This window comes from Dermacentor andersoni, chromosome 6, assembly GCF_023375885.2.
Source record: "Dermacentor andersoni chromosome 6, qqDerAnde1_hic_scaffold, whole genome shotgun sequence".
NCBI classification, from domain to species: domain Eukaryota; kingdom Metazoa; phylum Arthropoda; class Arachnida; order Ixodida; family Ixodidae; genus Dermacentor; species Dermacentor andersoni.
In genome coordinates this window covers 87,473,901-87,492,712 of record NC_092819.1, presented here as the reverse complement: position 1 = coordinate 87,492,712, position 18,812 = coordinate 87,473,901, and the positions used below count along the sequence as shown (strand labels likewise).

General features: G+C 44.5%; 2 protein-coding genes across 3 annotated transcripts in view; one reads left to right on the top strand and one right to left on the bottom strand.

Moving 5' to 3' along the window:
* The window catches only part of LOC126522531 (procathepsin L-like), a 123,235-nt gene that overhangs the window by 56,827 nt on the left and 47,596 nt on the right, over positions 1–18,812 (bottom strand). The gene's annotated exons all lie outside the window — the stretch shown is intronic.
* The window catches only part of LOC140218882 (uncharacterized), a 45,496-nt gene continuing 32,652 nt past the window's right edge, over positions 5,969–18,812 (top strand). The window contains exons 1-8 of the mRNA XM_072288589.1: positions 5,969–6,061; positions 8,631–8,755; positions 10,026–10,168; positions 12,135–12,326; positions 13,663–13,854; positions 14,367–14,532; positions 15,835–15,940; positions 17,542–17,640. Coding sequence (XP_072144690.1) covers positions 8,653–8,755; positions 10,026–10,168; positions 12,135–12,326; positions 13,663–13,854; positions 14,367–14,532; positions 15,835–15,940; positions 17,542–17,640 — 1,001 coding nt within the window. The 5' untranslated portion in view covers positions 5,969–6,061; positions 8,631–8,652. The remainder of the gene's footprint in view (positions 6,062–8,630; positions 8,756–10,025; positions 10,169–12,134; positions 12,327–13,662; positions 13,855–14,366; positions 14,533–15,834; positions 15,941–17,541; positions 17,641–18,812) is intronic.

The following is an 18,812-nucleotide window of genomic DNA, read 5'->3' as shown; positions in this document are numbered from 1 at the left end:
GTAATGCCTCGTGATTTCATTATATGTAAGTAATTGGTCCCTGTTCTCCTCCTGTATATTATTAAGGTCCTGGTCGCGTAGTGCACGGATAGTAAGTCCTCGTGCATTTACAGAACAGTGAAATGTATTTTTTTTTAAGAACGCCCCTCCGACTCATGTAGCAACTGTGTAGCTTTCGATAATGCCATGTAATTTTCTTTTGCCTCACAATACAGCGCTATAGTACTACACAGAAACACGACTGCTACACGCAGAAACAAAGAGTGCAAAAAAACAAAATTGTGTTTCTCCCAACCAGGTGGCGGTTCTGTGTACGACTTCCTCTGTTCCGCTGCACATTTGATTGTACGATAAGATATCTGCTATATTGACTTGACTTTAACTTAGTATAAAAACAAACTCAGAACCGAAGTTACTGCCTCATGTCAACTTAAGAAATTGATAACGGAACACGCTTGGCCGATACTTTGGTAGAACAGATGCAGCACTGAAAATTCTCGCATACTCGTTTTGGAGCTGCACCACAAAGCTACCACTTGCTCCTTGGTTATAGGCCCTGAATCCAATTTTTCACAGTAATGCCTATAATTTACATCTCAGATCTACCTTTTATGTTGGCACTTGGCAGGAAGTTACCCAGCAATTTCTACAATTTATCGTGCCGTCTACAACGCAGCAGAGAGAGAGAGAGAACGAGAAAGTTAAGGCAGGGAGGTCAACCACAGGCAAGTTATCTTTGGAACCCAACTCAGGGGAAAGATGACTTTGCAGAAGACTTATGGAAGCACGTTGTTGTTGTTGTCACGCCAGTTGCGCATCGGGGCGTTGTCATGGACAAATCCATTTCATCGAATATTTGTAGTGAAGGGGCTCCACTGATTTTATTGCGACAGCAATCGTACAGATGGTCCGAGCGAATTTTTGCCTTGAGCTCCGACGTGGCAGTGACTTTCCGTATAAATTTCGCCTTCGATACGATCCTGACACGCCCCGCGCAGCCTATGCTGGGGTTGCGAGAAACTGTGTTAGAGTGAGCGGAGGAGCATGGTGGCCTTGTGCGCGTTGTCTCCCCGCTCACCCAGTCTGAGATGTGACGGGATAAAGTGCGCTACAGGGAAGGCCAGGTAACGCGCGTCTCCTTCATTATCCCGGCCGTGGCTGTCCGCTCGACTTAGCGCATAATGCACCGACGCGCCACACCGGGGAAGTAATGTGGGGTGGGTGCAAAGCTAAAGGTTGAGCCATGCTTGCTGGTCGCTTCGTGCGCGCTCTGATTCCGTGCGCCTTTAGCGTTTCGAGCTCGCGTAAGCTCAACTTTCCGAGACCTGGTGAAGCGAGAGGCCGTACGAAAGGTTTCCTTCCTGCGGTCGGCTTTCTTTATCACGCCAGTGTTGCGACGCCGAGTGATCGTCCCAGGGCCATTGAGTGAAATCAGTTCATATTGGCCTGTGCGCACGTTGGAACTATTCTTGCTAATTTATTAGTAAGCGAATATTTAATGCAATATATGGGGCCGATAAGGCTGCGTACCTTATTTCGTGAAGTCATCTGATACTTTTCTATCGCTATCAATATTTCGCCTTGCGAGCGACAGTGGGATCTTTTACACAATTTCTTGTTTACTCCACTCTCTCTTCATTACTGTCTCGTCATAGTAATGCCCCTTTTCAAAGCTCTCGAGAATGCCCAGTAGCCCCACAATTACGACACCGTCTAAACCACTGAAAAAAAATGATCGTTTTTTTACGTTATAAAGTACAAGAACATAGAAATGTTACCGGCCACGTCGGCCACGTTGCTAAAGTTAGCAAACGCACACTTGCCTACAGCATGTCAATAAAGAGGTGACTTTGTCAAGACAGTTTACTAAGTTGAGCAGATATGCTCAACATACGAAATATTAACATGCAAAACGAGAAGGATGACTTCATGAAGTCAAGGATTTTCGAAAACAATAGCTTTCTTTGGCTCTTACGTGGGATTTCATGGTCGTTCGTATTTAGCTCTTCTGAACGCAGCACAGCATATGCATCATGAATCGCCCTGTATATTCGTCTGCACTATGCCCTCGACGATGTACCTGTAACTGGTTCTGTTCTCGACAAAATTATGCAGTTAAAGCACTAAAAGTACCTAAATGGACTCGCTGCAATAATCTACGTAATCGAGCACATAACATTTTATTGAACCTTTCTTTGCCTTCTTCCCCGTGATTTGGCACCTAATGGTCAAGTTTCTCGCGGAGTAAAGTGAGACCACTGCGGAAATGCTGTAATCTAAACTGTACCGTTTATATTATAGAGACAGAGCAATCTGAGATCACGTGTATTGCGTTGGCCACGTGGTCGAGGCCTGGAGTCTCTTCATCTTGCTCCTCACGCACAAATATGTTTATGCTGCAAAGCGAACACGTGCAGTTACGTGCTCGTTTCCTCGATACCAATAGACACAAGACTTCTGCAGCGGAAAAATAATGTAAACGCTTCTTTGTGGAAATGAGGTAACATTTCACAAATCACAATCCTCCTGCATAGCGTTTGTTTGAAACGTTTTACGAAAGCTCCGCCTCACATTGTTTCTAACAAGTCCGCAGAATGTTCAGTTAACGTACACTTTTTTTCTGATCTTTCTGCGAAATACTGACTCATTGAATTGCTTTAAAGCAGGATAACGGCGCTAGGCTGTCACAAAGAAAAAAAGAACGATGATCATAAGTATACACTTATAACAATGTTGAAGTCCAGACATTGCTCTTCACACCAAGCCTTTGCTTTTCTGCATTCTGTTAAACAACGTTGCCATACAGGCACCAAGACGTCAAATTCGTCCTCCTGCTGGTCACTGACATGATTTATAATTTATATACTATTGCGCCCAAGGCCAAACATACGGCTTGACCACAGGAAGGAAAAAGGGGACTACAGTTCGGTGTTGGATGCTAGCATTGCGAGCAGACGGGAAGAATGCTATCTCAGTGGGTACGATCGCGTCGAAAATACATAAGGATCACGTCGGACTAACTTCGGTGAAAGCACCCAATAAAACTGGATCGTAGGCTGTCGGGGTTCTATGTGCGGTGTTATAGACATACATATTGTCTACAGGAAAAGAGAAAAAGAATTTGTTTCTGCGTTCACTTCGGAAGGGGCGAATGCGTGCCGGCGCTCAAAGAGATAGCATGCATGGAAAAATTCGGCGACCTGAAAGGCTGGGCCAGAGCAAGGAGACGTGGTCTCAGCATAGCGCTTGGGAAGGGGCGCTGCAGTAAAAAGCCAGTGGTTACCGGCTTCTGTGGTGAAAAGCGTAAATTATGAGTCTACGGCCTCAAATTTAGTGGAAGGGCTTGGGTATGGGCATGCAACAGATTGGAATGTGCAACAGACCGCAAGGGATGTGCACTTGCGGTGTTCACATTACGTGCAAGAACCAGTGTAATTTGCGACATTAGTGGACATGACCGGCAAGATTAACCGAGTTTTCACGGCGTCGTGGGTAACGTGAAAACATAAGCTGTAACGAGCCAAAATGTCCAGAAAAAGCTTCAAACTTTGAAGTAGGAGTGAAGGTCGAGTGCCGGCAGGGTAGTAAGTGGAAATATTGCTCCGTTTAAAATGGAAAACTTCACAGTTTTCGTCATGCGCTGCTCCCGTTGGAGGTTGGAATAAGCCATTGAGCCAGTCGATCAGCGTGCAACCGTACGTGCGTGCCTGTTGGAGGGAGTCCAAGTGAGCAGACCGGAGAAAATCTACGTATCAGCGTGTTAAGTGGTACCAGCCTACTGGTCAGACATTGTGTTGCTTGGACCGATGGCTGCACTGAGACCGAAGACACAGTATGGGCATTGGACAGCAGTAGGCGGCGTAACACAGCGTTGACATACCGGTGTTGTTTTCCGCAGAGATACCTAACACAGCTATCATACTGGCCCCTTAGTAAACGAGACATTGCTTTGGCGTTTGGTAGGCGATTTTACAGTCACTCTAGCAGCAATGGGTTCACCAGTGGTCAGCAGGTTGTGAGGAGTTGCGATGGTCGTGAATGCAAGGACAAAGCGAGAAAAGTAGGAGGTGGTAAGTGAACACCGCGAAAGGTACACAAGGACGAAAAATTGGTGAAGATAAGCCCGGTCGCCCCGACAGCCAGCCTGCCCAGCTACTTATTGGAAGTAGGAAGGCAATTCAAGACAGTAGTGAAGGTTCGTTATGGTGGTCTATTGAGAAGATTGAAGACTAGCTAGCAGCAACGTTGCCAGGATCCGGATGGAATTCACTCTTATATTGCTGACAGGGCCCAATCAATAATTGATCTTATTTTATTTTATTGTTGCTAATCGGCACTCGGTAGGTATTCAAACGGAAAGAATCCTTGGCAGGACACGCGATAACGTCGTTTAAATAGTCGAGGTACCGAAACATCTCGGCTAAAATATGAAAATGCTGCTAGGTAACAAAGGTACGTCTTTCATTTTAACCGAGAAAGCACCATACTTACCACGCTATGTGGCGTGTACTGCTGTGGAACCACTGTTTCACGCATCGATAAGAACACGTGGCGCAATCTAGTGCCGCCGCCATGAAGCCTGCACGTGGCCTCTGAAATGCATGGCACACCAGTGTGCGCGAACCTTGAGAAGCACGTCATGCGTCAACCGGGCTACTGTCTCGCGTTTCTTCCTAGACATGCTGAGCCATCTAGTGTCAATGCCGACAAGTTCATGCATGGCCTCCGAGATGAGTAACGTGCTGCTCCGGTGCCTGCGAACGCTGCGAATTGTTCCCTCGCTTGCCGCACGCTCAGTGGCCCACACTGTATGACTCCAGTTGGTGAGAGGTTCATTACACAGGGGAATTGCGGCGCAGCCTGCTAATGCGTGGAGTGGCGGTCCTTGAGAACCGTTGTGACGTGGATTCGATTCCGTTAAACATCGGGTAAATTTAGGGTATCTCCTTCGTCATTGTAGAGTGTCATATTGCCAGTACCACATACCTAGTTAACGAAGTTGGCGTAAACGACGTTCATTGAAGAACGCCACATGTAAAGTGGCACATACCCAGTGACCCTAATTTGCGTCAAATACGCTCTTTGAAACGCGGCACGCACCTTACTAGCACACAGCCAGTCAGCCAAGTTGGCATCAAAGAGATTCAATAGAGACCAGCACAGACCGAGTGGCACATGCCCAGTGCTCCAAGATGACGTCAGAGTACCCTTGTATAGTGGTACGTACACAGTAGTGCGTCCATAGAGACACATGTCGGCGGGAACTAGGTTCAAGAGCGGTACGCATGCACACATTGCTGCATACTCAGTGACCCAAGTTGGTCCGATAATTAGGTTCAACTCCTCAGCGGTTCCCTCAGCGCAACAACGCGATTCGCTACCCATTCGACCACAAACTAGCCAGTGACCCAGGACAGACAGACAGACAGACAGACAGACAGACAGACAGACAGACAGACAGACAGACAGACAGACAGACAGACAGACAGACAGACAGACAGACAGACAGAGACAGACAGAGACAGACAGAGACAGACAGACAGAGACAGACAGAGACAGACAGACAGACAGACAGACAGACAGACAGACAGACAGACAGACAGACAGACAGACAGACAGACAGAGACAGACAGACAGACAGAGACAGACAGACAGACAGACAGACAGACAGACAGGCAGACAGACAGACAGACAGACAGACAGACAGACAGACAGACAGACAGACAGACAGACAGACAGACAGACAGACAGACAGACAGAGACAGACAGAGACACAGACAGACAGACAGACAGACAGACAGACAGACAGACAGACAGACAGACAGACAGACAGACAGACAGACAGACAGACAGACAGACAGACGGACAGACAGACAGACAGACAGAAGGATGACTTAGCTCCGATAACAACAGGAATGCTTTCTTTCAGCTGAACGATACCGTACCACGACGTGAAACAATAGGATTGATAAGCACATCCCCTGGATAAACGCGAAGCTTGTTTCATACAGCCACAAAGCGTCTAGGTTTGCTGGAGGAATTTAGTGCTCTACAGAGAAAGGTAAGACTCGTCCATCAATTTTTTAAGAGGGCGAGACTATAGATAAAAGGAACTTGGGAATGCTTGAACATCAGGGACTAGGTTGTTCCCTGCGTACGCAGTGACACTGGCTTTAGAACAATATCTTTACCGAAGAGAAGTTCCGAAGTCATCGTCCGCTTTTTATTTCACCTAATATAAGTCACCAGCCTTATGGGACTGCGTTAGCCATGTTGTGGTTATGCTTGCACTAAAATCTCCATCCCGAAGTTGTTTAAATAATAAAAAGGAAGAGCTTGACCGAAGCATTTTAATTTGGAGCAGACATCAATAGGGTGTTTTTTTTTTCACTCGCTTTGAGGTCTTTGTGTGACAGTGGTTACCAAGCGTGACGGCTCAGTGGAGAAAGCCTCCTGGAGTTGCATGGATCATAGATCGTGGGTTCGATTGCCAACTGCGGCGGCTCCATTACGATTTGGGGACGAATAGAAGGTAGTGTATTGCGCTTTACGTGCACCAGGTGCCGACTACGGAAGGGGGGGGGGGGGGGGGGGGGCTCCGGGGCCCGAGCTTTCTCCGGAGTTTCCCAGGGGGCGCTGAACCCCTCTCGGCAATGCCGAAGCCAACCCTCCCCTGTCCCACCTAACGTGTCATCGCCAGAGTTTTGTCACCCACATCATTTGAGGTTTCTTTTGACTTGCCTCGATCCTTTCACTTACAATTTTATTGTGACTAATAGCTTACTGCATCATTGCCGGCGCGGACGTGCACGAATGTTAATTCATACTTTGCTTTATTTCTACAAATCCTGACAAAAAGAGAGCAAACGCATTAGATGTTACAGCGGCGGTTGCATCATCCGTATTTTCTCACTTCAACATTGTTTTAAATTTCCACTGTAAACACCATGCACATATACAATATATTTAAATATATACAGATGAGAAAGTTTATCATATATTTAAAGAGAAGGAAGTAGCCAATTAATAATTATTTCTAACGGTAGGGATCGTTTATGCCTAGAGAATAAATGTGTTACTGTAATAATAATAATAATATATGGGGTTTTACGTGCAAAAACCACTTTCTGATTATGAGGCACGCCGTAGTGGGGGACTCCGGAAATTTTGACCACCTGGGGTTCTTTAACGTGCACCTAAATCTAAGTACACGGGTGTTTTCGCATTTCGCCCCCATCGAAATGCGGCCGCCGGGGCCAGGATTCGATCCCGCGACCTCGTGCTCAGCAGCCTAACACCATAGCCACTGAGCAACCACGGCGGGTTGTGTTACTGTATGTTCACCTCGCTTCAAAACACTTTGGTGCTTTTTTGACCCTGACGAATACCTGTAGACTTTAGTGACTCCTTGGGCAGTCTTTTATCAACGGCGAATGAAATGCACGTGAAGGATATGTGTCTCAGTATCGCTTCTCTTTACAGTAAGCAAAGCTAACGACTCATTAAAAAACGCTCCTAATAATTTGCAGCATTTGTTAGGGATGGAAACATCGTGACTTACATGCAGAGGTCATAAGTATGTACAGGGTGCCCCAATTAACTATCACGCAGCAAAATTTGATAAAAAGCAACGCACCGCTCGAAGAAAACCTAATGCATATTGCTTCCAGTGCAGTGGGGTAGCTGCCAGTAATTTTCTTGTTACTGAGATTACTGTTACTGTTACGAAAGAGTTAGTGGCGGCAACTACATCGTACTGGAAACAATATGCACTAGGTTTTCATCGAGCAACACAAATGCTATCTTTTAAAGTCTCGGTGCATGATAGTTGGGGCACACTGTATAATTCACTCAGTCACCGAAATGAGGCCAAGCGGAATTCACTCAAAATCAGAATGAACAGCAGTCATGCGCGGTAGCGCTTAAACCAGACTCGCTGAAAAAAAGAAAGGGAGAGATCTTGCAGTTTCGCCGGAAAGGCGAAGCAGTGTTAGTGATAGTGAAGTTTACGACAGTTACATGAAGGAAGATTACACCACCGACAGAGGCCATATTCTTGGTGGTACGAGAAGACTGAGGTCGTGAACGGAACTGTTTCCTACCAAGAGGTCTCGCAAATGCTCATATAAAGCCGTCACTTCAGTGAACCGTTATTCTAGGTCAAACGAAGTTTCTTGAAATGCAACTAATATAAAGGATATATTTATGACGAAGTACGTTAATAGTGCTTACAATATATATATATATATATATATATATATATATATATATATATATATATATATATATATATATATATATATATATGTGTGTGTGTGTGTGTGTGTGTGTGTGTGGTGTTTTCTCAAAGTTGAGCACGCAGGAGCCGACGTAACATATGCAGGAATTAGACGACGAACCTGTGGTGAGGAGTGTTTACTTAACGTTTTCGTCTGGTGGATGTCAGACTCTCTCTCTCTCTCTTTCTCTCTCTCTCTCTCTCTCTATATATATATATATATATATATATATATATATATATCTATATATAAGCTGGTCGGGCCACCATTCTAAGATTGCCGCATTGCTGAGTTTTAACAAATAATTTTCGTCGGATGAAATTGCCACGACAGAGCGTTTTTTTTTTTCAGGTTTCGCGCGCCTTTTCCCGCCATGCAACGGCTCTACTCAATTTGCTACCTGTTAGCAGCAGCCATAGCCGCAAACTGCCAAGACGTCTATCGCACTGATTGGGAAGCGTTCAAATCAGCCCACAGTAAGTATGAGCGTTTAAAAGTCATCATACTATTCAAATACAAAGTAAACGTAACACATCTAAAGACGTTTGCTACAACTCCCTGATATGCTCCACAGCCTGCCGCTCCAGCTTTTGATGACCTGCGCAAACCACATATGGTCTGACGGCACAAAAGCGCCCCATTCAAGCCCAATGGCCATCCACCTTTCGTAAACAGCGCGGCATCACGGGCCATGCACCAAGCGAGGTGCGACATGTGTGCAAAGAGCTGGTGGGCAAGACACTTGTCTTACGCCATACCTGCCATGCCATCTGCTGCGACACATTTGTTTGATTGCATGACTTCCCTGCCTGAAGCTGCTCGTCAATGGCACGTCAAGACCCTCTTGGCCAGCGGCGAGCACTACCCTGATCGTTTCTTCATACACAGCTACAGAAACGATCGCAACTATGGGCCGAACGTGCCATTCGACGACATATAACCGTGTAGCGATAGGCGCGGAACACTGTCCGGGAAATTCGATCCGGGGAAGAAGCACAGCATGCATACATGTGACACTTCACAAGTAGTCAGCCACACAACAACGGGTCAAATGCAAATGCACAGCACATGAGCTGCGTGCCTGGCCCCAATTTCGTTCTTAAATTGCCAAACAAATGGTCACAGGCCATCTTGTCAGTGCAGGCACGTGCAAGGACGGCCACCAAAGAGCCGCACTTATACAAGCGATAAATTGAACTCCGCGTATTTATTGGCCGTCTGACAGCTGCCGTTTGTCCAGATGAATTGTCAGCAACCACGTTTCTCACCGCTTCCCGCTTCGTGGAATGTTAAAAAAGGCAACCCTACTGCCTTTGTTCCGTGGGATTTACGCATCCAACCACACAACAGATCTCCTGCATTAGCAACTGGCTCGGCGGACGCGCACAAGAGAAGCAATAAAACAAAGGACACCCGCGAGACATAAAGCTGTCAGCTCTTACCACCGCGCATGCCCTGTAATTTTTGCCTACCAAATTTTCCTACTTCCGAAGAAGTCCGGAAAACGGCGCTGGCTTGGCGTGTCCAGGAGACTCCCGAGGAGCGTGCTGGGCGGCCTGTTACAGTGCAAACATTCTATGTGCAATGCACAAAAACGAAACAGCTCCCATACGCTTGCGCGCAACCCGCGTGCACGAAGTGAACCGTGAGTAACTTTTTTTCCCAGAATACGTTAGGCGGTCACAAAAAAAAAATATTGAAATCCGTTTCATTTAAACCAGAAACTCACGCAGAACTTTATTCCAGATAAAGCCTACCAGTCGAGTGAAGAAGAGCAGTTTCGGTTCAAGATCTTCACTGAAAACAGCCTTCTGATTGCCAAGCATAACGCAAAATATGTTAAAGGACTCGTGTCTTTCAAGCTCGGCATGAACCGCTTTGGGGACCTGGTAAGCGATTTGGATATATCTGCTGCATATGCGAAGGAGGAGGGAAGGGAGGTGGTGTTAAGAATAAAGTGAAGAAAAATATTAACGATTATAAGGGTACTGAGTGTAGTTCCTACCATCAGTGCTTTATGTTCAAGAACGGTAAATTGTGCAAGCCCACAAACACTCTGAGCATTGTTTTAGGATAATAAATTTTGCTCGCTCCGTCAGTAAACACATCAAGCGATGCGATCATTGGTTATAATTTGTCAGAAAAAGACTCAGCGTTAGTATCTAAGAATACCTGTGCTGTGCCGAGAAAAAGACTGGAGAGCTTTGCCTGGCGGAGCACCTAGCGTACTACCCGTGTTAGCTAAGAAGAAGATGATGCTGATGCTGATGACGATGATAATGGTGCTATGCCGAAGTATAACAAGTGTTTAGCATTGCAAAGCGCTGATTACTAAATTAAAGACAGTTTAGGCTTGTTGCTTTATGCTTATTCCCGGAAATCATATCCTCAATTTCTGACTGTGCTGTGCATTCTGGTGAGACAAGATGTAAAGCTACGTCAACAGGGCATTGTAGTGTGTCCAGCTCGGGTGAGCCGTAAGTGAGAACAATTGGTTATCAAGTGAAGAACTGTCAATGATATAGGTTAATTGCACTTCGCAGTCACCCGTAGTGGTGACTTGGTGACTATGGCATTGCGCTGCTAGGCACGAGCTTGTCCAATCATATATCATGCAAGACATCAAGTGTATCCATACTTTGTTGCAAAGGCGCAATTTTTTTATGAGAGCGAAATCTGAAAACCCCCGTGTAATGTGCACTGGTTGAACGGAAAGCTAGAGTCGCCCACAAGTGCTTGCTTCATAATCAAATTGCGGTTTTGCACGTAAAACCACAGAAATTATCTATCTATCTATCTATCTATCTATCTATCTATCTATCTATCTATCTATCTATCTATCTATCTATCTATCTATCTATCTATCTATCTATCTATCTATCTATCTATCTATCTATCTATGTATCTATCTATCTATCTATCTATCTATCTATCTATCTATCTATCTATCTATCTATCTATCTATCTATCTATCTATCTATCTATCTATCTATCTATCTAATCTATCTATCTATCTATCTATCTATCTATCTATCTATCTATCTATCTATCTATCTATCTATCTATCTATCTATCTATCCGTCTGTCCGTCCGTCCATTCGTCTGTCCTTTCATCCATATATATATATATATATATATATATATATCGCATGCAATGGAACCTTTTCCTCACTAACTGCCTATATCAATGAGAGACACTACAGTTAAGTACAATCGTACTTTCCTAAATTCATATTCTTAGCTCTTACAATTAACCAAGGTAATATTCGCCACTGTAGTTATGCCGAACTATAACACATTTTTCATAACAGGCATTAGACCGTGGGCACAAAATGAGAGACCATGTTTATTATTTCCCTGCTAATTGGTCTATGTTTCCTGCACCAACTTTTTTCCTATGCACGTGACGTAAGGAGATTCGGGAGAGAGTGAATAGAAGTTTCGCCTTACCTTTATACGGACTGTAACTCAAGTTTTAATCATCTGTTAAGAAGAAAGAAGAAGAAGAAGGAATCAATGCGTGTCGATATTGTGTCAGCTCAATGAGAGCGTTGCCGGTGGTGACGGTGTGCGCTTCGAACCTCGCACGGAAATGCACTTCGAACTATAATTGCTGTATAAATAAGCCCGGCTGCAGATATTATGCATAGCTTGAAAATAGTTTTTGACCATGCAACACATTGCTGTTCAAGTGGAGTGTCAGCTCGGCGCTTGGAATTTATTTTCCGAACATTCTAAATTCGCCAACAACGCTGCTTTTTCTCAAAAACCGTGCTTCCTAAGAGCTAGCGGTTGCTATTAGGACACTGGCTGTTCATCTCCCTAATTCTTAGGCAACCCTGCTCGTCCTTATAGCTTCCACACGAGGTTTCGGAAACGCTGAACGGATTCCGCGTCAGGCACAGAATTGAGCGAAACTCCACCTTCGTGACCCCTGCCAACCTCAACGACAGCAACTTGCCGGAAAGCATCGACTGGCGCGAGGAAGGAGCAGTGACAGCTGTCAAGGACCAAGGAAAGTGTGGATCGTGCTGGGCCTTTAGTGCAGTGAGTTCTAACTCTTATCACATGCAAAGTCGCCATATTTTTACTGCGGCTGTTTCTTCAGCTTCACTATCCTGTGCGGTATTCATGTTGTCGTTAACCTCTTCGGGTTATGACTTTACTTTTCTTGCCGTGAATTACTACAGTATCCCAGCCTACGCCACTATTTGCTATGATAGCAAAAGGCCGGACTTTAGCTGATACCAAAATGCACATAAAGGAATCTATAATCGCAGGAGCTCGAAAAGGGGAACACAGCATAAACACGCAGCCATGTGCTGCACATAGCATCGCTCTACACAGACAATTTACGCTTTTCTGACTCATCAAAGACTGCATGGGATCTTATGCATCTCGACGATAACGCTATACCTTACATTTATTTTTTTTTACTAATTGCAGATAATACGTTATATTCTTTCTCAATATTCGCAAGTGGATGCAGATAGGCACGTGGCATTCTACTGAACGGTTCTCGTAAGGTTTATGCAAGACCTTAGAAGACTGCACTGAATTACGCACTCACGTATTCAACTTTCTGCAAATAAATTTCGTTCTTTACAGCTATTCACATCGCACTGCAATTGGATGCAACGCTAGTTCTCGGTACCTCAACAACTATATTTTTATATATTCATATTTCTTTTCACGCGTGCAAAGGAGCATACAAAAGAGACACTGTATTTACACTGCAGCCAGAGAGCAACACAGACTTTCGCTCGCACCTAAAGCCCGCAGCGACAGATCCCTTGAGCATATTTTGATGGTATCCTAATGTTACCCCCCGGCAGAGAAAGCTCATTCCCGGTGCTGTTAAATACATAAGAGGCGAGGAGAGTTCTACGGCTTGACTCTGTGACGTGGACAACGTCACTGGTTGTCACAACGGACAGCGTATAGAGTGGGCGTGGCTAGTACGATTTCATAGATGACATCGGTCACTTGGCGGAGCTCGCTGTATTGGCCTGTATAACAGGACAGTAGTTTTTCACAAAGACCGACTATACGGGAGGGTGGTGATTGACTTCCGGCCTTGTTCGTTCCCATGATTGGTATAGTATATTATCACATTTTTTTCACAGGGTCACAGACCGGGGACACACGCAAGTTAGCGCTTGTGTGTGTCCCTTCCTGTGTCCGTGTGAAATAAGCTTTCGCGCTTAAATACTATATCAAACATTAGGGGATGGGGACCAAGAAACACGAGGGTGCCGGGGGTAAAACGGGTATCAGAGTGACGGAGGTCGCAGTGGCACTACTCGCTCACTTGAGACACTTGAAGTATTATAAACACACCATTCAGTACTTTGTGACAATGATTTTTCCACCTCGACTACAGACAGGCGCTCTGGAGGGCCAGCATTTCCTGAAGACCGGCAAACTTGTTTCACTTAGTGAACAAAATCTTATTGACTGCACCCGATCATACGGTCCCAGAGGCTGCGATGGCGGAAACTATGACCTCGCCTTCACGTACGTCAAGGACAACGGCGGCATTGACACCGAGGATAGCTATCCATACGAGGCTGCGGTGAGTGACGTCATCATCAAAGCCCTCATGGCAATACGCAATTACTTAAAATTGCGTCTTGATTACACAGACGGTCTCTCGCTATGTACATGCACTCAACACTTTATACCCTTATGGGCCTATAAAGGGCACTTCGTTTAGCTCATCTTCAGAGGAAGCTTTATCTATGGGGCATCTCGTGTGTCACTATTTGAAATACATGAGAAACGCAGAGATGATTGCACAACGAAGAGACAAATTTGGGTAAAATTTATTCACTTTGAGAGAAATGTTCTTTTTCAATATCTATCGATACGAAAATTCGGAAAAGAAAAATTCAATCAATGTTATACATTTCAGGTATTTCAAAACCACCGAAAACATTTCATGAATTTTATTAACGCAGTCCTCTAACGCGGTATCTTTTAAAACAGTTGAAAAAAAAAACATTCGCGCTACACTTTCTTCAAAGCGGGCAAGTGAGGAAGCACTTGAAACGTGCTTATTTCCGTCCGATATGCTTTTCGAACTAGGATGGTCCCTGCCGCTTCAAGAAAGAAGATGTGGGTGCCACGGATACCGGGTTCGTCGACCTCAAGCTGTTCTCGGAGAGTGAACTTCAGAAAGCAGTAGCGAACGTTGGCCCAATCTCTAGCGGCATTGACGCAAGTCGGAGCACATTCCATTTCTACGCCGGAGGTAGGAATAAACTCGGTCCAGCTTCAGCATGGGTGAATGGTGGCGAAAAAAATAAACAAGATCGAAAAATAAACAGTCTAGAATCCCAGTAAGGACGTCACGCTTTTCTATTCTCCGAGGCAAACATGACTATTTACAGAAAATGCTAATAAAACGCTTGTTCTTTCCCGCACATGTGAAGAAGTGAGTGCATTATTATACATAGCAAATTGACAATGTAGTGAGAAGTATCAGTCGTAAAGGAAAGATTCGCCTTTATGCCCCAACAACGTGGTTTCTCAGTCATGGCATGGGCTATCTTACTCTTCCCTATGCCGTTTCAAACTACTGCGCCCTTCATGTTTTTTTTTTTTCAATACGTTGCAATTCACCTTATTGCAAAAACGACTCAGGTTGACCGCTCAAGACGGAGCGCTAGGGGAACCGAGGAATGAGCAATTATTTTGCCATAGACGTTCGCAGTGATACAGGGTGTGTTAGCTAACTTGTGCCAAGCCCTTAAAGATGCGATCGAGAATACAACAAATTTAGCATTGCTCCCTGTCGTCTTGGGCAACTCTAAGTATTTTCTTTTCTGTTCGCTCAGATTATAAATATTTATTGCGGAGATTTCCCATTTGATATACAAGTTTTCCATTCAAGACTTTTCCTTTAACGTAATACTTTAAAAGTGGGTTAATTATTCATTGTTATTTATTGATCCGAGCTCATGGTATAAATAACTTAGGTCGCTGAAGAGGACAGAGAAGAATACTACGTTAGCTGCAATCTCCTGCCTAATCAGGCTTGGCACGACATAGCTGAAACACGCTGCACATTTTCAGCCAATAGCTTACGAGCGCAACGCGCATCCTATCAGCAAATATGTATTAAATAATTAGTTGCGTTTTACATTTATTTGAATCCTAAATTAGAATTCAGCAATCTCGAACACTTCAGTTTTTATTCCGGTAACCACTATAAACTCCGTACACTATTTAAAGTAAACACCCTCAACATGGCAAATATTCCTTTTCGAAAACTAAGAATAATAACCGTGTTGTTAAATGTGTCCAAGTTCCGGGAAAGAACACCTTAGACTTTGAGTTTTGCACGTGGCAAAATGAAGTATTAATGACATTTACAGCTAAACTATATTATAGCACAGGCCAAGAACATTTATATGCGGCATGTGATTACTATTACCTGCAGACACAGTGAACGTCCTAAGGAAAACTCTCAAAACAAATTGGTGTTTTTCTCGCATATATTGACGATGTGTAAAATCTGAGCCTCACTGCTTTTATTTTTTTTACCCGACAGGAGTGTACGACGATCCAGATTGTTTCTCTACGTTGCCTGACCACGCTGTTCTTGTCGTTGGCTATGGCGTTCTTGATGGCAAGAAGTACTGGCTTGTGAAGAACAGGTGAGAGTGGGAGTACTAGTCATTAACAATCGTTTCTCAGCTCGCCAAAGCTACGCGATTCCCTGCATGTGTCTGTTTATGTGCACCTGCACGTGTCAATCTGTGTGTGTGATGGGGTGGGTGAGGGTTGGTTATTGCTCAAGTTAGAGCGAGGCTGATATCTGGCTTGCACATAGTGTCATGCATTACTTCGAGCCCGAGAGGGGTGCGTAGTGACTACGTGGAACAAATGGCGATTTCGTACCTGCGATTAGGAATAATTCAAGGCTGACGATCATGAATGAATCATCAATATTATAAAGAACCAACAAACACTGACACCGAGGATAAAATAGGGGCAATTACTTGTGCTTAATCAATGAAATAAAGAAACTATAAAATAATGGAAATGAAAGTGGATGAAAAAATAACTTGCCGCAGGTGGGTTACGATTCCACAACCTTCGCGTGCGATGCTCTGCCAATTGAGCTACAGCCGCTTTCCCATCCACTTTATTGGATATTTATGTTTCCTAGTAGAACCCTGGGAGTGTTAGCCAGCGCCCCCACACACAAACTTTGGAGATGGATCTGGGATATCCTTTCTACTCCATGTGTCACGAGAACGCGATCTTTTTGAGTGAAGGCAACTGGTCAATATAGCGATACATGCTATCTGAAGGCATCAATGTTGCGAGACCCTCGTTATATAATGAACGAGAAGAAAGGGGGTTAACCGAGGCGCCCGATTTTTATTAGTCATATCATAAGAAGCCAACAAACAATGACACCAAGGACAACATAGGGGAAATTACTTGTGCTTAATAAATGAAATAACTAAACTACAAATTAATGGAAATGGAAGTGGATAAAAAAACAACTTGCCGCAGCCGCGGGAACGACACCACAACCTTCGCACTATTTGTTCATCCACTTTCATTTCCATATGATATGTTATGATTGTTAACTTAATGTTTCTTTCCTAGTCGAAATATCTGCCCTCGAGTACAATTCTTTATTCAGGCTTGTAACTGTGTTCGCCATCAAATATACTATTTTCCCCTACGAGACGGCAAAAAAAAACATACAAAACGAGAAATTCATGTGCGTAAACACTAGGTAATCATGAAATATAGTAATTTAATAACCTAAATGAGTTCACAATGAATGCACAAATGCACAGATTAGTTTGTGGCCTCCAGTATGTCGTGCAGCTGCTTGTCAAGCAGCCCAATGTACGCTGATGTAATCGTTAAACATTGGGATAACTATGAAGCGAACTCCCTAATATGTAGCTTCGTCTACACGCTGCCCCACAGGTCGCGCGCAGTCGGCTGTAGCGCATTGTAGACTACGTCGTGATACGTTCGATGTGATGCGTGTGGCGTAAGTCACGAACGTACGACGTGATATAAGGAAACGGCGGCTCAACTTTGCCCTAAACCTACGCACCCAGCGTCACCAAGCGGAATGTAGGGTCGGTCGTGGTTTTCAGAGCATGAAGCCTGTGATGTTTGATATATTCAGACACCAAACAGAATAAATGCGGTAGTTTTGTTTATTCTTAATCTCATGCATTATAACAATCTCTGTTGAATATTTCTTTCATATTTTTCCTTCTAGTTGGGGCGTGTCCTGGGGTGACAAGGGCTACATCCTGATGTCCCGCGACAAGGACAACCAGTGCGGTATCGCCACTGTTCCCAGCTACCCGCTTGTATAAGCAGTACATTTTCAAGGAAGTACAATTCATTTAGTAATGCGGAAAGACAAACAGCACGGTATAACGAGTCCGAATAAGATATAGCGATGCACTTTCTCCTTTTTTTTTTCAAGTGTACAAAGCACTTACGCTGGCCGAGATCATGTGTGGTGAATAAACAGACTAACGTACAAAAGAAATCAGTGTGGCTCTCTAAACAGCCTGTAACGTCAACTTCCTCACTGCGAGTTCCCGTCATCCTCCTTTCATGGTATTTTTTAAAGAATTTTATTCTAAGTGTTGCATACACTCGAAGAAAAAGGAAAGGGAATGAGCTATCGAGGTTACTCCTCTTGAAGAGTAACTGACCAGACGCAGCCATTCGTCTTTTCGGAGTGTAACTGCGAGGCGATGAACCGTTACTGCGATACTGTTACTGCTTCAAGGGCTAACATTTTCTCTTTTCCAATGCGGTTCCATGTAGAAAGGGTCATTATTTATATAGCTCCTACAAAAAGCAGCTAACGATAATTATGATATTTATGCAGATGTGAAAAATAATTGTGCTGAACGAACAAACGCCCCAGAGCAGGATTCACACCCCCGTCTTCACGAGTCAGGTACTATAACTACTACACAAAAACTCTTTTTTTTTTATTTATTGTACGGAAATATGAGTGTTCTCATGCGAGCAGCATTCATATGCAATTTGCTCAACATACAGAGAAAACGAACCCACACATGTTGCACATTCCAACGAAAATTAAAACAAAGAATGCGCCTCTATGCCACACTGTGAAAGTGGGTTTACAGCGAAGCTATTGACGAAATGTACCGTCAGCGACCGCGTTGGCGCCATTTCCATTTGTGCTTCGACGCCGCGGCGGCCCAAAGCCACCTAGAAAAAAAAAATTTTTTTTTTCTAGGTGGCGTTGGGTGGCCGCTGTGCATATTCGCAGCGTCTCTTCTCTGCATGTGTAGCAATACGCACTATCCCGGTGGCCCACCAGGCGTCACACCATCGACATTATTGTAGCGTCCCCGAACGCGTTCGCACCGTTTCCATTTGTGTTTCGACACTGTGGTGCTCGCTGTGCATGTTCGCGGTGTCCATACGTTTGTGCGTAACCCACGTCCGCGAAGTGAAGCCTCAATGTAACCTTATGAACGCTGTTTGCCGTAATGTCGATTA